At 45.3% G+C, this 19,561-nt stretch overlaps 1 protein-coding gene across 2 annotated transcripts in view; it reads left to right on the plus strand.

The window, feature by feature from the left end:
- Positions 1-6,619: 6,619 nt before the first annotated feature.
- The window catches only part of INTS3 (integrator complex subunit 3), a 37,217-nt gene continuing 24,275 nt past the window's right edge, over positions 6,620-19,561 (plus strand). The window contains exons 1-3 of one of the 2 annotated variants that reach the window (XM_016221531.2): positions 6,620-7,332; positions 14,973-15,056; positions 15,870-15,953. In XM_016221531.2, coding sequence (XP_016077017.1) covers positions 7,189-7,332; positions 14,973-15,056; positions 15,870-15,953 — 312 coding nt within the window. In that variant the 5' untranslated portion in view covers positions 6,620-7,188. Of the gene's footprint in view, positions 7,333-13,378; positions 14,427-14,972; positions 15,057-15,869; positions 15,954-19,561 lie in introns of those variants that run through there. The other variant, XM_016221533.2, reaches the window with a different exon arrangement.

Genomic DNA, 19,561 nt, shown 5'->3' on the forward strand with positions numbered 1-19,561 from the left:
TAGCTCAGTGGTTAGAGTGTCAGCCCAAGCACCAAAGGGTCTCGATTCCCAGGTCAAGAACACATACCTGGGTTGCAGGTTCGACAGGTTCGATCCCTGGCCAGTCCAGGAGCCTGCTGGAGGCAACCAATTAATGTCACTCCCACATCGATGTTTCTCCCTCCCTCCCTTCCACTCTCGCTAAAAATCAATGGAAAAAATATCCTTTGGTGAGGATTAACAGAAACAAAAAGAGAGAGAAACTGGCCTTCTTTTAACTGCCAATATGTGGTAATTAAGATTTCAATGACTAGTTTGGTGCTACTGCCTTGATTTATGCTTAGACACCAGCAATTTCACACACACACACACCCCCATTGCTTTGGCACCCTCAGTGCAAATGACACAGTCAATACAGCAAATCATATACTAAAAGGAGCATGAAAATCAGAAGCAGGAAAAGGAGTGGGGACTGAATGGAGAGCTCTGGTATTTCTTTCCCCAAGAGGCCTGGGAGTCAAGAAGGAGGGATGGGGCTGGGAGCATATGGATCCCTTTTTAACTCAGTCAAGATTTCAGGATTGTCCACATGTCCCTCCATTCCCAATGTAGACAAATATGAGTGATAGTTTGCGGAATTACTCTCAGCTAGGCTAAGGGCCCCCTTGTCCCAGCTCTGACAGCTCACCCCACCCCCTTCCTGAGCAGGCAGGCAGGCAGGAATGCAGATGAGGGGGAGAGGTGGCTACAGCTTCACCTCCCCCAAGGGGAAAGAAAGTGCCAGACATTTCTTCTGTACCATCCATCAAGTGCAGACAGGCCCCTCCTCCCACCTCCCCAAGCCTCTTCCTGGAGTCCACACCCAGTGGGACCTGGAGGTAGGGGTGGGCAGCTTGGAGATCTGCCTTCAGAGCTGTGCTCCCTGATACACAAGTGGTGGCCTGGGATGAAGAAAGAATAAATTGTTCTGTTTTGTACAGTGACCTTCTTGATGTTCTGTGCTCCCTACCCACCCTTTTTGGCCTCAGTCAGCTTTGATTTATTGGGAGAGGGCGCTTGCATGGTCAAGTCCTCACCCTCCTCAGCTGGGGATGAATAGCACTGGGAAGGCCTAGCAGAAGGATGGTTGCCCTGGTAACACAGCATACTCAACTTCCTGGTGGGCCCTGGTGGCCCTCTTGACTCCCATGCCCAGTTCCTCCTCCCAAAGGCAGTAGACAGCCTCAGAACAGAGTGGGGATGCTAAAGAGAACGGGGGCCTGGGAAGCTGGGCGTGGGGGCTGGGCGTCTAAGGAGACTGGACTTTGGGGAGGGGACACTGTGGGAGATGCGGTGGGGAGGGGGGCGGGGAGCCGAGTGACTGAGGAGCTCCAGCAAGACAATTCTAGGAAACTGCTGGTCAGATCCTTCCGGGGCAGCCTGGCTCGGCCGCGGGCGCTCGAGGGGAGGGCGCCGGGGGTGGGCGTCAGGAGGAGCCCAAGGAGTGGATGATTTCAGCAGCTTGAAAACTTTCACTGCAACCGAGGAGATTTCCTTCCGGAGGAAGGTCTCCGAAGCCAGGAAGAGCTGGGAAAGCCATTACCGAGGGGTGGGGGTCCGAGGGTAGCGATAGCGTTGCTCCTCCCAGTTGGGGAGGCAGATTCGCGCCAGGAACCCCCGCCCACGTGGGAGGGGCGGGGAGGGGCGGTGTGGCCTCGCTGTTTCCCCCGCGGTCCGGCCGAGTAGGTGTGGAGGGGTGAGGGGGCGACTGGGTTTCCCCGGAGGACGCCAGGAGTAACAGTAACTGGCATTCAGTTGTGCCTTGCAGTTGACAAAGGCTTTCACATACATTAGCTCCTCAGGCCACTTGACACTCTTTGAAGGGGGGGGGGGCGCGCAGGCCGCGCAGCTGGGGGCAGAAGGGCCCAGCTGAGGTCCAGCTGTGGGTAGGAGGGCCCGCTGTAGACAGTGTGCAGAGGGAACCCCAGCTCAATCAGCCCTGCACAAGGCCAGGGCCCGGAAAAATGTGCAGTTGACAAGGCAAATACCCTCTTCCCCACCCCTCTTTCTCTGCGTCAAAGAGCTTGGGTAATTTATCGTAGCAATACATTAAGTAATAATGTTTTTGAGCTTTTTAAAAATATGATTTTTATTGATTTGAGAGAGAGAAGAAGGCAGAGAGAGAGGGAAACATCGATGTAAAATTATACCTTGCCCTGGCCGGTGTTGCTTAGTGGTTAGAGCGTGGGCCCCGTGCACCTGAAGGGTCACAGGTTCGATTTCCGGTCAAGGGCACTTACCTGGTTTGCAGGTTCGCTCCCCATCCCTGGTTGGGGCCCATGCAGAAGGCAACCAGTGGATGTGTCTCTCTCAAATCTATGACTCCCTTTCTCTCTCTGCCCCTCCGTCCCTCCCTCCCTTCCACTCTCTGCAAAGAAATGGAAAAAAATATCCTCAGGTGAGGATTAACAACAAAAAAATTATTTATACCTTTCGGGACAGATCCATGGAATCTAATTAGCAGCAGGGCCAGTTTTGCAGCCTGAAAGTCTTTTTTAAATTAAATTGCAGGAGCTGTAAAAATATAAAAGTAAATAAATTAACCATAAAAAAAAACCTAATGCCGTTCAAGGAGATTTAATCTCATTGAGTTGGAAGGCAGGCAGGGTTACAGGCGAGGTGTTTATCACCAAAATGAAGGGGTTAGGATGCTGATGAATCTGGTGGCGCACAAAGCAGAGACAAGGATGCTGAGGAGGAGGAGGAGGAGGAGACCAAGAAAGACGCGAGGCGGGGGGCAGAAATGGGCTTGACTGCAGTGCTAACCCCAGGTATAGTGAGGGGGTCCAGATAGGAAGAAACCCCACTCAGTTCCCTATCAAAAGTACTGCATCACTGAGTGGCTCGGCTGGTTGCCCTTTAAGACCTTTCCGTAGCAAAGATTCCACAATCAGGTGCATCGCTTACTCACTGTGGCACGCACCCCTTCTGAACTTGATGCAACTATCCCACTATTATTCTCTGCCTTTGGCTTTCAAATGTGGACGGCACATGGCATACCTTGGCTGCTGATATGTCCCATGATCATGTCAGCCCACCAACCTCCCAGCAGGCCAGAACCAGGCTAGAATACCACGTGTATCTTGGTGGAGCAATTTCAAACCCCTATCAAGTGAGAGGCAGTGTGATGTTGGTTAAGAAGAGGCTAACTCTGGAGACAGCCTGCCTGGATTCAAATCCCAGTTTTGTCCCTCAAAATCCATGTAATCTTGGGCAAATTCCTCAACTCTTCTAAGCCTTAGTTTTCTGCTTTGTAACACTGGAATGATCAGAAGGCCTATCTCATGGGGTCGCTTTGAAGATTATGTGAGTTAATTCTCCCTGTTACATGCTTAGAATGCTGACTGGCAAGTGGTGAGAACTAGATAAGTGTTTGCTAGTGTTATTAAGAGTCCACATAATGCAAACCACAATGCTACATGTAAGAAGTTCCCGCTGTCCAGAGAAGGGCTGGAAGTAAAATGCAGCACATGAACAGAACCCTCAGTGAGAGGTACTGGTAAGGCCTAAAAACCTCAGAAGAAAAAGTAGAGGTTGTGCAGTCCAGCTGCTTATCCAGGCCCAACATCTTTTTAAAAATATCTGCGTATTCTTCCGTGTTCTATTGGAAAACTTTCAGGAACTTGGAACTCAAACTATTCTATTTTTGAACAGCTGTAACTAGACTGTTCTTCCTGATATAGCAAGATGGAGATACTTCAATCATTAGAATTCCTTTCGAGGGAATCATTTTGTTTATGGACAAGGGGGCCTGCCCCTTCAACTGCCATCTAAGGAAGGCGCAATTTTGTTTTGCTGAGCTTAGAACTGAGTTTTTATAGAAATTATAAAGCTCAGAATGAACTAGATCCGTTTGTGCAATAGTTGAGCAAAGAAGCAAGAGAAGAAATATTTTAGTAACTGAATTGGGGCTTTGGAGACCAGATATATCTAATAGAGACTTTTAAAAAAAAGACTAATGTTGCCCAGCCCGTATGGCTTGCTTGGTTGAGGGTCTTCCCATGCACCAGGAGGGTTCGATTCCCAGTCAGGGCACATGGCCAGGTTGTGGACTCAATCCTCCGTGGCGGGGCATGCAGAAGGCAGCCGATCAATGTTTCTCTCTCTCTCTCCCTCTCCCTTTCTCTCTCTCTAAAATCAATAAAAACATATTTTTAAAAGAAGGGAAAGACTAATGTCTTTGTTGTTTTCTAGAAATGACACACACTTATATAGAGGCACAGAGAAGAAATTAAAGTGACCTAAAATTCTACCATTGAAATAGTTATTGTTAACATTTGATGAATATCTTTCCAATGTGAATTATAAATTGTTTGATGTTGGGTAGTTATTAAACTCCCTTTACATTTATTGAAAAGCCAATCTGCCTTCACAGTGCTAGCACTGCCCTTCCTAGCTACGCACAAGTCTCTTCTCTCTTCCAGCAACAGTGTCTGAAACCTTCCTCCACCCACACCCCCATATCAGAGTCTCAGCAACATAGCATCACTAGTTTCTTTAGAGATTCCTTCAAGATCTGACTCCAAATTCTACCATTCATTCTGAATGAGCTCCTGTAGTTTCGCCCTAGTGTGTCAATATCCCTTTGACAACCATCTGCCTCCCTGTCTGGAGCAGAATCTATCCAGATGCAGTAGGAGGAGTGCAAAGAGCAAACTGTCACCTCCCTGTGTCTGTCACACAATGAGCTATTATGGAACTTGTGGCCACACATACACAACTCCTCCCTGCACCCTCACACCATTTTTCTCATGTTGCTGCTGTTAATCTAAGACTTTCCCACCCCGTTTTTTGTTAAATTTTCCAATGAAAAATACCTAGCCTGGCCACGGTGGCTCAGCGGTTGAGCATCAACCTATGATCCAGGTGATCTCGGTCAGATTCCCAGTCAGGGTACATGCCCGGGTTTCAGGCTGGATCCCCACCAGGGGGCATGCAGGAGGCAGCCGATCAATGACTCACCATTGATGTTTCTCTCTTTCCCTCTCCCTTCCTCTCTCTGAAATGAATAAAAATATTTTTAAAAATGAAAAATACGTATTTTCCTAAAAACTTCATATAGGAAATGGGGAAGAGAAGGGCTATGTCACACAGAGCACAGCATTTCTATCTAAAAACTCCATGACATAGGTTTGCTGTCTCCTCAAAGTCCATCTCTATCTTCAGCGGGTCCTGGGCCAGGGTGGATCCAGGTTTTGTGAGGCCTGAAACTTATACAGCTTAGTGCGTCCTCTTTAAGATAAAGAATACAGCCTGGCCAAAGTGGTTCAGTTGGTTGAGCATTGTCCCATGCACCAAAAGATTGCTGTTCCATTCTCATTCAGAGCGGTCAGGGTGCATAAGAGAGGCAACCGATCGATGTTTCTCTCTCACATCCATGTTTCTCTCTCTCCCATTCCTCCCTCTCTCTAAGCATGTCCTTGGAAGGATTAAGAAAAAAGAAAAAGCCCTAGCCAGTTTGGCTCAGTGGTTAGAGCGTCAGCCTGTAGACTGCAGGGTCCCGGGTTCCATTCTGGCCAAAGGGCGCGTACCTCAATTGCAGGCTCATCCCCAGCCCTGGTTGGGGTATGTGGGGGAGGCAACCAAATGATGTGTCTCTCTCTTCCTTCCTTCCACTTTCTCTGAAAAAGCAATGTAAAAAATATCCTTGGGTGAGGATTAAAAAAGAATGAAATAAAAAGAATACAAAATTGGGTATGAAAGAAATTTTTAATTAGAATGTGAAAATAAATTACAACGAATTACAAATTTCAACCCTGGCTGAGTAGTTTAGTTGGGTAGCTCAGGATGCAGGTTCAATCCCCAGTCTGGGCACATACAATAAGCAACAAATGAATGCATATGTAAGTGGAACAACAAATTGATGTTTCTCTCTCTCCCTTCCTCTATCTCTAAAATCAATAAAAGCATGTCCTCGGGTGAAATGGTCCCATCATTTAGTAAAATTTTGCGAGATCTAGTGCCGGCACGACTGTATTATTTGCACAAGTGGCTCCATGCACTTTTTTTTGCAGCGTCTGGGTAACTGCACTTGCATGAACGCATACACTTGCTTGTGTAATGCATTCTCAGGCAGGTTGCTGGCTCAGTGCCATCTGACGGTATTTATTCTGGGACAGCTTAGAGAAACAGCTCTGCTTCCCTGCCCGGTACTGCCAATTCATATGTAGAATTGGGGTTTCCCAAAGCCAACCATAGACAGCTTCCCAGTTCCTGCACACTCCCAAGCTGCAGATGGAGCTCGGAAAGTAGGGCGGACACCAGCGCCGCGCATGCGCATCAGTGAGCACAGCGCAGCGTCGCTCCTTCCTGATCACCTTGCACTCCAACCCCACTTCCGGAAGTCGGCGCGCCCCGCCCGCCAAGAACAAAGGAGGAATGCGATTGGGCACTATGGCTGCCCCTCAGACCGGTCTCTGTTCTTAATACCATTGGCAGCTGGGGAAAAGGCCGGCCCGCGGTCCTCCGCCTAATCCTTTGAGACTCAACGTCATCTCGGAAGCCGCAATTGGCGGAGGCCGAGGACAGCGACTGCTCACTTCCGGCGCGGGCCTCCACGATTCCTCCCCTCCCCCGCCGTCGCCCTCAGCCTTCCCACCCCCCGCCCTTCCACCATGGCCGCCTCAGTGTGGTGTAGGGAGAAGCTGGCCCTCAGTGCCTTCCTGTAGCGCTTATTGCTTCACCCTCATCCCCGGGGGACGGATCCAAAGGAACCTCGCTCTCCAACCCTTGGGGCACCAGCCAGGAAGGTTTCCGACCCCCTACTTTGGGGCAGGACTCCTCTTTCACCCACCTCCTGAGGCAGAAACTTAGGGTTTTCCCTACTTCTCTTAGGGTCAGAAGCCAGAAGGGGCTTATCTTCCACCTCTTTAGAGCCGGAAGCCTCTCTTCCCCTACCCATAGGAGTGCAGACCTTACTTCAGCATACTTAGGAACAGCTTTTCCTCAGCGCTGCCACTCCAGAGGCAGGACCTAGAGGGCCGTCCGCCTTCGCTTCCTCCACTGAGCGGCCTTTCAGAGAGGAGGGAGGAGTGGAGAGGACAGGGACCCTTTCCCTCCCCTCCCCCACTAGCCCCTTTTGCCGCCAGTCCCTGGCAAGCCAGAGTTCCTCATTTCTAGGACTTCCCACCCATCCACTCCCCGGCCTTTTCCCGTCTCCTGGCTGCAGCCATGGAGTTACAGAAGGGAAAGGGGGCAGCAGCTGCTGCTGCTTCGGTAGCAGCGGGAGGTGGAGGAGGAGCGGGAGCAGGAGCCTCAGGAGGGGGGAGGCTGCTACTTTCAACCAGTTTGGATGCCAAGGATGAGTTAGAGGAGGTAGGTGTGGGGGGTGGGGAAGGGAGTTAAGAAATTGGGTTGAGGAGGGATACTGGAGCGGATACGGGGTGGGGGTGGGGGAGGAGGCCTTCAAGTTTTTTCTAAGGCAACACAAACACTGTTCCAGACTTCCTGCTCCTGAAGGAAGAAGTGTGGGCCAACTTCCTGGACAGGTTGCCATAGCAACAGAAGCCACTAATATGAAAATGGGGGGGGGTTGTTGATGAAGAAGGGATACAGCATCCAGACCTACCTGATTTATTTTTGACATTCCTTTCCACAAACAGGCAACAGCTTTTCTTAATGTTTACCCTGTTTCAGACTAAGGTCATATGTTGAGTAGTAATGTATGTGTGTAGTTGTCTGGTGGCTCATAGGAACTTGCAGCAGATCTTTCACCCTTCTGTTGGATAGTATGGACTTCACAGTCAATTGCCAGTGATGTTAACTAGGTATTTATTTATTTATGAGTTTTTGTAATAGTTTACATGAGCTAAATTGATGACATATGCTAGGGAGCAAGATCTCAAATGCTCGCTTAACTGGGCATTTAGAATGAGTGAAGACTTAAGGAAAAGTGAGTCGTGTATAGTTAGTATCAACTGCAGCAGTGGGGTGAGAGGACATCTTCAGGACCAGATAGCACACACAAAGATGCTGAGAAAGAGGATGGAGTAAAGTGCTGGAGTGGACCTTAATGGGGATTTTAGATTAGGGGTAGTTGACCCTCCCCTATGCTCCCCCACTTGTTCCTCTTCCCCTGCCCCCCCAAAGTTGATCATGCATCTCTTTTCACTGTCACACACCAAGAGACATACTTACGAATATGAGACCCAAAACTGGGCATGATTGCTTATAAGACCTAATACGTTCAATTTGGTTATCCAGGGACAGGGTGAGTTAGACTCTGGCTCTTCACTGGCCATTTCCCTGCTTCTAACTGCCATTGCCCCTTATCAGATATTAGAGGGTGGGCAGGCAGATAGGTGGAATTCATAATTTAGATTTGAAAAAATGTTGGTTCAGATACAGATAGAATATATATGTAGAAATGAACTTTGTGAATCAAGAGAAGGCTGAATAGCAACTTTGTGGATTATCCATCAGCAAAAATGTCTCCTCACAAACTGGCTTCCTATCATGCTTCTCCCCCATAATTCTTTGTACTTCTAGGTAAATCAAAGTTTCTTTTCTGCTGTTGTTTTTATCAGCTAAGGTAGATATAATTAGGAACATAAACAGTGCTTCTAAAAATAATGTATTCCCAAACAACTAATGACCTTAGGATTGCTTGGCAGTTTGAATTATCCACTTTTTTAGAAGTGACCACTGTCATTGACAAACTATTTATTGAGCCCTTTTTTCTAGTACTGGAGCTCTAGAAGTGTAGAAAGACAATAGCTGACTGCCTTTGATCCCTCCACCAGTTTGAGTGGAGGGAAAAAGTCCCCAAAGGTTGGATGTAAATCTGCTTATTTCCCACTCCAATTGCTTGCTAGAGGTGTCATCCTGCCTCTGCTCTAATTTGTGCTACAGAGCAGTACAGCATCCTGTTCTGAGCAGTGACACATTTGCTAGTAAATGAAGTGGTATGGCAGGAGGGGAACACAAAAGAGAGGAAGCATTTATTTTCTTGCTTTTTTGGACTGTCTGAAAGTGAACTTTCAACTGTTTCCAGGGAGAGGGGGAGGGAGGGTCTCTTTTTTTTCTGAAATCTTTTGTGATATGGATGTTTCCCAGCATGTCTTGAGCTCCCCCCTTTCTTTCTTTGCCCTTTGTCCTTTGCATTTGAATTTTCCAGCAAGCCTTGCCACTCTGTTTTTAACCCCATGTGTATGGTTCCCATTAGACCAAAGTGTCTCAAAGGGCAAGACTTACTGGCTTCTTTCTTTGGGTCTCCCCACAAATCTCTGCACACAGAAGTTATCAAAACCTGATGTAGACTGACAGACCTTGACCTGTCCTTGTTTGGTTATTTTCTAACACAGGCCTACCTGTTGCCCAGGAACACAGAGTTAGCTTCCTAACCTTATATGCTGATTGTGTGCTGAGTCTGATAGGAAAGTAGGATGAGCAGCACCCAAGGTCTGCTTTCCAGAACTTACCATCTAAAGACTGGGTTAACACACCCATAAGAAGGTTAACAGAACTGCTTATGGTAGTGAAGAGACTGGAGACATTTTAGTTGGTTTGATAGGAAAGGCCCTTTAGGGGTCTGGAGTATGAAGCACTGGTGAGGAGCATCCCAGGCAGGGACTGTGACTCTTCTACCCAAGGGAACATTTGTTGTATCCTTTCTTATCCTTGGCCCCGTTCCTCTCTTTGAAGAAGGAATTCTTGCCTATCCCCATCCCATCCCCATCCCCATTTGGGGAATGAGATAAAAATAGTGCCACAGATTGGAGGCATTTAGAACATGTAGCTCCTAGTCTCATAAGTCTCAGCTCCTGGTCTCTGCTGAGAAAAGAACCCTATCCACTTGGAAGTCAGGCTGAAAGCAAGAGCTGTGGCCCAAACAAGTCAGAACTTCCTCTTAAGCTATAGACAGGTCTCAGGGTTGCCTTTGGTTAGAGGTGTCCCTTCTAGGTTTTCTCCAAGGAATAATTCCTATCTTGTCTGTAAGGAATGTCTAGGGAATGGACTTTGAGTCATCTCTGATTTCCACCGCCCTGCCTTAAATCCTCATTTCACAGACAAGTGACTCTTGGTTGCAGAAGACTTGGAACCCAACTTGTTCAATAACTACGAATGTGGGTCCTTGGGATTTTGCAGGTTGGATAATATCTTCTTTTTCTGAAGATAGTGGAATTTAGTCCTTCAAGGCCACTCACTGACTTCTATAAGGGGGTAGTAGTTAATATGCACTTTTTACCAGACTGTATATTCACATGCCTTAGGGAGGGGAAGCTAAGAGGTTAGAGGTATCCTTCTGACTTCAGTCTCCAGCTTCAGGTATATACTGGCAAACTGAAAGGCCACCTCCCACCCCCTCTACCCCTGCTCCACCTGCTGGTGTCATGGAAACCATGTTCAGGTACTCTTAGTACTAGAAAAATAATTTCTCAGCTCTCTGAGGTGCTGTTGTGGAGGGCTTGCTCAGAACAGAGCCATTCTACTAGCTGTTGTTGGCAACTGCATGTATGATTCCATCTTTTTTTAAAAAATATATTAAAAAAATTTTTTTAATCCTCACCTGAGGATATTTTTTCCATTGCTTTTCAGAGAGAGTGGAAGGAGGGAGAGAGAGAGAAACATCGATGTGAGAGAGACATGTCGGTTGGTTGCCTCCTGCATGTACCCTGACCTGGGCCAAGCCTGCAACCAAGGTACGTGCCCTTGGTCAGAATCGAACCCGGGACTCTTCAGTCTGCAGGCCAATGCTCTAACCATTGAGCAAACCTGGCTAGGGCTAATATATTTTTTTATTGATTTCAGAGAGAAGAAAGGAGAAGGAGAGAGAAATAGAAACATCAATGATGAGAGAGAGTCACTGATCAGCTGCCTCCTGCATGTCCACTGTCGGGAATCGAGCCCACAGCCCAGGCTTGTGCCCTGACCAGGAATCGAACCACGATCTCCTGGATTATAGGTCAATGCTCAACTGCTGAGCCATGCCAGCCGGGCCAATTCCATCTTTAAGGCCTCTGGAGACTGGGGGGGAAGGGGGTACTACTACTTGATTATAGAGATTTGGCCTCCTGTAGCCCTCTTTGAGGCAATGTGGTCCGTCACCCTGAATGATTTGTAATGAGCTCTCCCATCCCTGTTTGGAAAAGTAATTTCTGTAGTTTGGGAAGAATAGCATCTTTTATACTTGTGTTGCCTGGAAGGACTGGCCCTCACATTTCTTTACTCATTGCTTTAATCTACACATCCAAATTCTGGACTCTCCCACTTTGTACATCCTTAGCTGAGCCTCCCTGTTCCAAGAGGCCACTTTTCTTCTTGACTGGACAGTTACCCATAGAATTGCCTCAGGCCTCTAAGTGGAGCTTAGAATATTGAGGAGAAACCTGGTTCAGTCCAAGGTCTCTGTTATATCACAGCCGTAGGCCTATGTATCTGGCTTTGCCTTAGGATCTTGGTGCAAGGTCCATCAGTCAGGCTTCCTCCCCTCTCCCCTGTGCTTTTTTCTTCTCTCCTAGGAGGCAAAAGTTTGCAGAAGGTAAGTAGGAGAGGAAGCTTTTCAGTCTGACCAGGGACTTAACCCATGTCCTGAAGCAGCAGGGTTCAGTTTTCAGGAATCTTTAAGGATGAGCCTTTAGCCATAGTGATGGGGTGTGGGGGTCAGGCCGGTCCTTGTAGATTTAGTTGTACAGTTGCTGAGCTTCTTCACAAAGGGAGTAGATTCTGATTCAACTGAGGTTATATGCTAGGTGCTTTCACATTATGTTACCTCGTTTAATCCTCAGCAACTTCGCAATATAGGCTTTGTCTCTATTTTTAGATGACAAAACCAGGGTTTGGAGAGGCTAAGGAATTCACCCCAAATTAGCCCAGGGCTAGCAAGGGTGGAGGTTTCTTCTTGTCAATTTACTTGTTAGCTTGCTGCTGCTACTTGACTTGCATCTCTGTTGTTTCAGTGGACTTCTTCCTTTGAGGGAAAAGCAATATCTAGAATTCTAGGATGCTGTGCTGCTACCTGTTCCCCATCTCCCTCCGCTCTGATACTGCTTGTTAACCTAGGCTGGGTAAACAGGTCTCCCCAGAGCTGCCAGCAAAAATAGTCTGGACCTAGCCACTGGAGGCACTGATGCTGCTGTCATTGGTAACTACATTGAGTGGAGAGGGATAAGAGTTAAGAGAAAATGCAACCTGAAGTTTTTGCTTCCCTCCCCTTGTCATATAGGAGCTAGGCTAGGTAATGATGAATCTCAGCTTGTGGATGAGGTGGGTTGTGAGAGTCACAGCTCAGCTTTCATGTGATCTCACAGCTCCCTGTCACAAGTACACAGGTGCTGTTGATTAAGGCCGCGATCAGTGATCTGACCTAATTTGAGCGATAGACCTGTGAAGTTGTACATTCAAACCTGAGAGGCTTTGGGACTATTTTAGGTTGAAGTTTTGTGGCTATGGGAGCTCCTTGCCTTAACACTCAGTTCTACCCTGTGCCACCCTACACTCTTAGGTAGTCAAAGGAGAAACATGATTGTCTTTCATTCCTATGCCTCTTTCCCATTGCCCTTATTTATTGGTTCCTAACAATGCTGCTGTACAGCCAGTTCTCAACAAGATGTTTTGTGATGACCTCTAGGGTCGAGGGAAGTAAATTGCCTGCCTTTGTTCCTGTTTTCCCAGCATCAGAATCACTGGGAATTGGGAAGTGATTTTCGTTAAAAGTTTTTGGGTTAATCCTCAAAATAAAAGACTCAGAGTAGTTTAGGTGGTGATGTGAAAGAGACCCACTGACTTAACATGGATATATTTTGTCAATATTTTCTCAATATTTAGTATTAAATGCTTCTTTCAAACAGTGACCACTGACTAAGATCTCCTTAGAATGTTGAGCACATTCCATGTTCTAGAGTTGACCTTTGAAACCAGAGTGGCTCCTGAGTGGGCTTTAATGCAGCCATCCCCACCTTTGTTTGACTAGAGAGGCTGGAAGGTTTTAGTTTGGCTTTTTGTTCTTCGTTAGTCCTTCCTCACTCATATTTTAAGTTTGTTTTTAACTTTTTGGGGAGGACATGTCAAACATAAAAAAGTAGGGAGAAAAGTGTAGCCATCACTCTGCTTCAGTACTTATTAGCACATGGCAGTCTTGTTTTATTTCCCCGCCTGTCTGGATTATTTTGAAGCAAATCCAAGATATTTCATCTGTAGTTACTTCATACATATGCCTATGAGAAAAGGGTTTAAAAAAAATGTAGCCAGCCCGGCTGGGCGTGGCTCAGAGATTGAACATCAACTTAGGATCCAGGAGATCGAGGTTCGATTTCCTTTCAAAGCACATGCCCAGGTTGTGGGCTCCATCCCCAGTTGGGGGCATGCAGGAGGCAGCCGATCAATGATGATTCTCATCACTGATGTTTCTGTCCCTCTCTCTCCTCCCTTCCTCTCTCTGAAATAAAAAAAGATTTTAAAAAAAATTAGCCACAATAACACACCTATAAGTATTAACAATAATTCCTTAATATGATAAAATATTCAGTGCTCAAATTTCTCTTGTTTCATAAATTCTTTTTATAATTGGTTTGTTCATATCAGTAATCAGACAAGGACCACACTTTGCATTTTCTTGCTGTGTCTTTTTAATTTTTTAATAGCTTTATTTTAAAATAATTTCAAGCTTAGAGAAAAGTTATAACACATAGAACTCATATATTGTTCACCTGGATTCACCAATAATTAACATTTGCCACATTTGCTTTGTCGTTATCTCTATATATATCATCTTAACCTTTTGAGACTAAATTGCAGCCATGATGCCACTTTAGATTTAAATACTTCAGTGTATATTTTCTAAGAACAAGGAGCTTCTGTTACATAACCACTGTTCTATTACCAAGATCAGAACATCTAATGCTGATATGTTACTCTTACCTAACTTATAGTACATGTTTCAATTTTGCCAGTTGTCCCAGTAATATCCATTATAGCATTCTAGGGTCATACATTGTATTTTGGTGTGCTGTCACTTTCTTTAATTTGAAACAGATACTTTTTCTGTATCTTTCATGACCTTAAACACTGACAGGCCAGTTATTTTGTAGACTGTCTTTCAATTTGGATTGTATGAAGTTTCTTCATGATTAGACTGAGATTATTCATTTTTGGCATGAAAACCATAGAAGTGATGCTATAGGCTTTTCAGTACATCACATCAGAGGCATGTAGTATCAGGTATCAGTTTATAGTACATATTAACTTTGATAAGTTGGTTAAGGTGGTATCCTCCAGAATTTCCTACAGTTACTATTTTCTCTAATTAATAAATATTTTGAACCTATGTAAATATCTTCTTTCTTGTGAAAATTTTACCTCTGCTTTTAGCATCCATTGATGATACTTGCCTGGATTATTACTCCCGTCATTCCTTCTGCATTTATTAGTTGGCATTCCACTGTACAGAAGAGCTTTCTCTTCTCTATTATGTATGTATCAGCATGGACTCATGGATTCTTATTTTATTCAGTGGGTTATAATTTTAAGTCTCCTTTAGTATATGAATTTCCCTCTTCCTGCTTTTTTCCTTGCAATTTTTTTTAATGTTCTTTTTGTTTTCTTTTTTCCCCCTCACCTGAGGAAATGTTTTTAATGACTTTTAGAGAGAGAGAAACATTGATTGATTGCCTCCTGTATGTGCCCCAACTAGGGATCGAACCCGCAACCTAGGTATGTGCCCCAACTGGGAATCAAACCTGCAGTGTTTTTTTGGTGTATAGGACGATGCTCCAACCAACTGAGCCACCCAGCCAGGGCTTTTTCCTTGCAATTTATGTTTTAAAGAAATAGGTCACATGTCTTGTTTTCCACATTCTGTATTTTATGCTGATTATACCCATAATGATGTTAGTTGTAAATTGGCAGTTAGCCCCAGAGACATGATGAGGTTGGAATTTCTAAAACTTATTGGGGGCCAGAAGTATTTGGTAGGTGTTGGTGTGAAACGCTCTTAATTTTTTCTCACTCATTCACAGAGGTTGGAAAGATGTATGAGCATTGTGACATCGATGACTACTGGTGTCTCAGAGAGAGAGGCAAATGATGCCCTTAATGCCTACGTGAGTATAATGCTTTCCCCATATTCATTTTTGCTTCTTTGAAAACTCTGAGACGTCATCAGAAAGATGGAAAGACTTAAGTGACTAGGAATTAAGGAACTGAAGTCAGTGTCTTGGCTCCCCGAACCAGGCTTCCAACTTCTCTTTCTCACTGTGGGAGTTCATCTCTTTGAGCCTTAGGCATCTTTAAATAACAATTTAAAATAATAACTCATAGTTCTATAGTGACTTTTTCTTTGTGAACCATTCTTACACATGTGATCTTTTACATATCCTAATCTGTGAGATTGAAAATATTTTAAGTAGTATGTATAAAAGGGCTTAAACTAACGGTATATAGTGAATGTTCTATAAGTATTACCTGCTTACTATTATTTTTTTATTATTATTAATTTCTTTTTAATCGTTACTATGTCTCCACTTTATAAATGTCAGAGGTTCAGTGACTTGCCCAAGGTCTTGGCTTGGTAGTTATGCTTGTTACTCCATGACTGACTTTGCAGCTCCTGCTCTGCTGAAGGCTCTTAAGTTCCGGTGAAGAAAGTGGAGGAGAATTTTTTTTCTTTTCCATTTTAAACACTTTATTTTCTGCCCTTAGTCTGCCCTTGGAAAAAGTAATAAAGACCCATCCTTTCCTCCACCTCTCCCCTAGAACAGAGGCCCCATCACTTTTAGGAGAAGGAAGTCATTAGATTTAAGAGTTGATTCTCCTTTGCAGGTTACTTAGGATTCCAAAGTTTTCTGGGAGAAACTGTGCTCAAGAACTTTTCTCCTGTGAGTGACAGCTAGTTTCTTTCCTTCTTTTTATCCTAGGTATGCAAAGGTCCCCCTCAGCATGAGGAAGTCTGTCTGGGTCTCTTCACCCTTGTCCTCACTGAACCTGCTCAAGCCCAGAAGGTAAGACACCCTGCTCTGGACCCACAAACCCTTCTCAGATACGATCTGGGAATATGGTGGAGTGTAATTGTGGTTTCATTGGCATAATACCAGGCTCTCTGACCAGAGCTGGACCACCTTGTTTTCTAAATATAGTTCTTTACTCTCAGTGAATTTGTCATTCTCTGACTAATGTCCTTTCTCTATCTCTAGATTCTGAAACTAAAAGGGGAGAAAAGGCAGCTAAGAGTGAAAAAGCATATAAAGAGTTTCAAATTTTAGGTTTACTAGTCAAGGCTAAAAGACATGGGATGTAACTTGGATAACAGAACAACTGTTACCAGAAGGGTGTAACCTGTAGTTTCCAGGTTCTGTCACTGGCCAGTGAATAGAAAGCAGGCTTAAGGCTGCAGCAAGTAGGATTTAAATTAGACAGCTTAATGTTAGATAATTGATACAGTAATAATGTAGTGAGTAAGAGAACACTGCAGTAACTGGGTTAGACTTCTGAGGAATACCATGTGAAAACTAGTCTGGGGTTCTTCACAGAGTTTTCTTTATGTGGAATGGTTTAAGTGGGGTCCTTCCCTGAGGTGAGGGACTGCGCGGGATGATCTCTTTGGATTCTCTTCTTTCTATAATAAAGTAGCAAAATTCTGTCTTTTGCCTCTTCACATTTCCCCTTTCCAGCAATTCTGTGTCCTTTGTGTCATGGCATGTTGGTTTAGAAGTATATGTCTGATATCTAGCATTAACTGTATGTCACTAACAGAGAAGAACTTGGGAGTGGGAGAGTTTAATATTTTCACTGGCCCTTCCCTGAGCAAGGGGAGCATGGAAAGAAACAAACACGCTCTGTGCCCAGCATTGTGTTAGGCTACATCCACACAGGATTTCATTTAATCCTTTCAAAACACGTATGAGGTTGGTGGATTTGTCCTCTCTCCCCAGACTGCTCCCAGTTTACCTGTAAGAAAACTGGTGGTCAGAGACATTGTCGTTTGTTTAAGGAGGACCAAAGCAAAATCATTCCTAGGGACAAGGACAGGATGCCCAGGTCCCCTGGCATAGCCGCATGAATTAACCTCAGGGAAAGGATATATGGGCATGACAACCAGGTGTATTTGTACTCTTCTGATGCCAGCTGGAGTAGGGTCTGGTGTGCGTGCTGGGAGGGTGGGGCAGTAAGTATTAACAAGTCTTTGGTTTCACAGGGCATTTCTGGACTGGGACCTTGTTGAGTTAAATTTGCATTTCATTTTCATACTGAATTTATCATCAAGATCCTTGAAGGCAAATGAATATCTCCAATTTGGTGGTATTAAACAGTGATATGATCCAGCCTAGTACCTCTATTTTATTATTTATTGATTGATTTTAGAGAGAGGAAGGGAAAGAGACAGAGAGAGAAACATCGATTCGTTCCACTTACTTATGCATTCAACGGTTGATTCTTGTATGTCTCCCGACCAGGGACTGAATCCACAACCTTGGCATATAGGGATGACGCTCTAACCAACTGAGCTACCTGACCAGGGCAGCTCTACTTTAAAGAAATTGTTGGCAAAGATGGGGATGAAGGGGTTGGGGTTAAGGTTTAATTTTCTCATGTGAGTTTCATAAATATGATCAAAATCTCATTTAGTCATCTTAATGCACAGTCATCTTGCCCATTTTTTTTTATTTGTTTCAGGTGGGATCTGAATCAGTAAGGGTAAATCAGTAAGCCCCAGTCAAGGGAGCAGGGTGTGGGGGGTATTTTTAGTTCTTTGCCTGACCTGGCAGTAAGAGGCCCACGGCTCTGCATTATGAATGCTTATTATGTTGTGAATTTGCCCATCCAGACATAGCAAGGGAGTAGCGTACCTTGTCCTGTTTGTGCCCTATGACAGCCCTGTGAGGGTGACCCAGACCCTCACCTTGGGTCTCATTGCTGGTTGCCAGCTACACCAGGATAATGTTCACATGCTAAAGGGTGCTAAGTAAACCCTCTACCTGGGAGCCTCCTAGGTAGACAGGCCCCCAGATCAGGCCTCTTCAGATAAAGGGAGTGAAGAAGGGGAAATAGAAGGACACAGTTTTAGGCAAGTGAGGAAGCATCGGTGACTCATTCAGAGACCTTGGCCACGTCAGGTTGGGGTGGAAGCATTAGTGACGTCTCCCGTCGTGCTTTGATCCCTCTCCCTAAAGGGCGACTATGTTGTGAAATATTGCTGTCCTGTAGAAGTCTTAGGCGGGAGTTACTGATGGGGACTGATCCTAATGCATTGTTTTAGACTTCAGCTTGAACAAGGGGAGTGTTTTTTAAGGGTTTATTTGGGGTTAATTCTATCTCTGGAACAGAAACCTCAGGGTGGATTGGAGATTCAGTTGTTCCTGCATCTCCACAGGGGATAATGGAGAAGGTGGTAGTAGAAACTAAGTCTTGAACACATGAGAAATTTGCTCTGAAACAGTGAGGTGAGGAGCCTGTACTGGTGCTGGCAGGCAGGTTTAGGGAGTGAGCAGCCAGCTCTCTCAGACAGAATTCTAAGTGGTGGAACTAGGGTGGATCAAACAAGAGAACTCAGTTTAGGTAAAAACAAATCAGGTATTGGTGGAGAGTGGAATATGCTTGGGGTGGATTTTGTTCCCGTTGTACTTTGTTGACTTACATCTGCCTTCTTGGCAACTCTTACGAATGTTTATATTCTTTGAGTTTATTTATTTCCTATTTGATGTCTGAACTGAGTAACTGGGAGCAGGCCTGGCTGAAGGACTGTGGTGAGAAGAGAGGCTAAGCTGCAGGCCTTACCTTCTGCACAGGCTCTAGCAGTCAGTAGGTAAAGAGAAGGGTCCAACATCACTGTTAAGGTCTCTCTTCATCAAGGGGTCAAGGACTCAGGCCCTGGCAGTTCTTGGTCCAGATACAGTTCTTTAAGCAGACAGCTCCAGAAAGTTGGCAGCTGTGAGGGCTGAGACTGGAATATCTACTCTCAACAGAGTCAGGACAGATGTGCTACCACAGCACCATCCTGTCACTTTTCCTTTCTTTTGAGACTCTCCTCTCCTCTTCTCTGTTCCCTACTGAACTTTCCCCCCTCTGTTTATTTTCCAAGCCAGTCAGCAAACTGGCACAGAGGTTGGTGAGAAAACTGGCAACATCAGGAATATGATACTCCTGGTACCCAGCTGCCATGTGTTACCAGCAGTTGTGGTTGATAAGGTCCCAGCTGGAGCATGAAACCAGGCAGACAGTATCTGCTCCCTTCATCTGACCCTGTGTCTCCTCAGAGATTTGTCTTCCTTCCCTGTTCTGGGTCTATTCTACGTTCCTGGGATTTCTGCTTTTGTTTGCATAGTCAGGGCTCTTCTCTGGTTAGTAGTGTCTTTATCTTTGGTCTAACACAGATTTTCCTTCTGCCCCCTCATCCTCTCTGCCCATTCTGTGGCTCACACCTCTGGGGCAGGCTATAGGGCTGAACTCCCAACATTTACTGACTGCACATTGGCAGCAGTTCACTGGGCCCTTATATCTCTTCCTTGTTCCCTTGCTTATACTTTTCATCTCCCTGCCCTCCCCTCAGATGGAGTCAGAGGATAACTGGATTTTCCTTTGGGTATGAAAAGTTTGTGGCATGTGGTAGGAT

The sequence above is a fragment of the Miniopterus natalensis genome, chromosome 19, assembly GCF_054644295.1.
Source record: "Miniopterus natalensis isolate mMinNat1 chromosome 19, mMinNat1.hap1, whole genome shotgun sequence".
Taxonomy (NCBI): Eukaryota; Metazoa; Chordata; class Mammalia; order Chiroptera; family Miniopteridae; genus Miniopterus; species Miniopterus natalensis.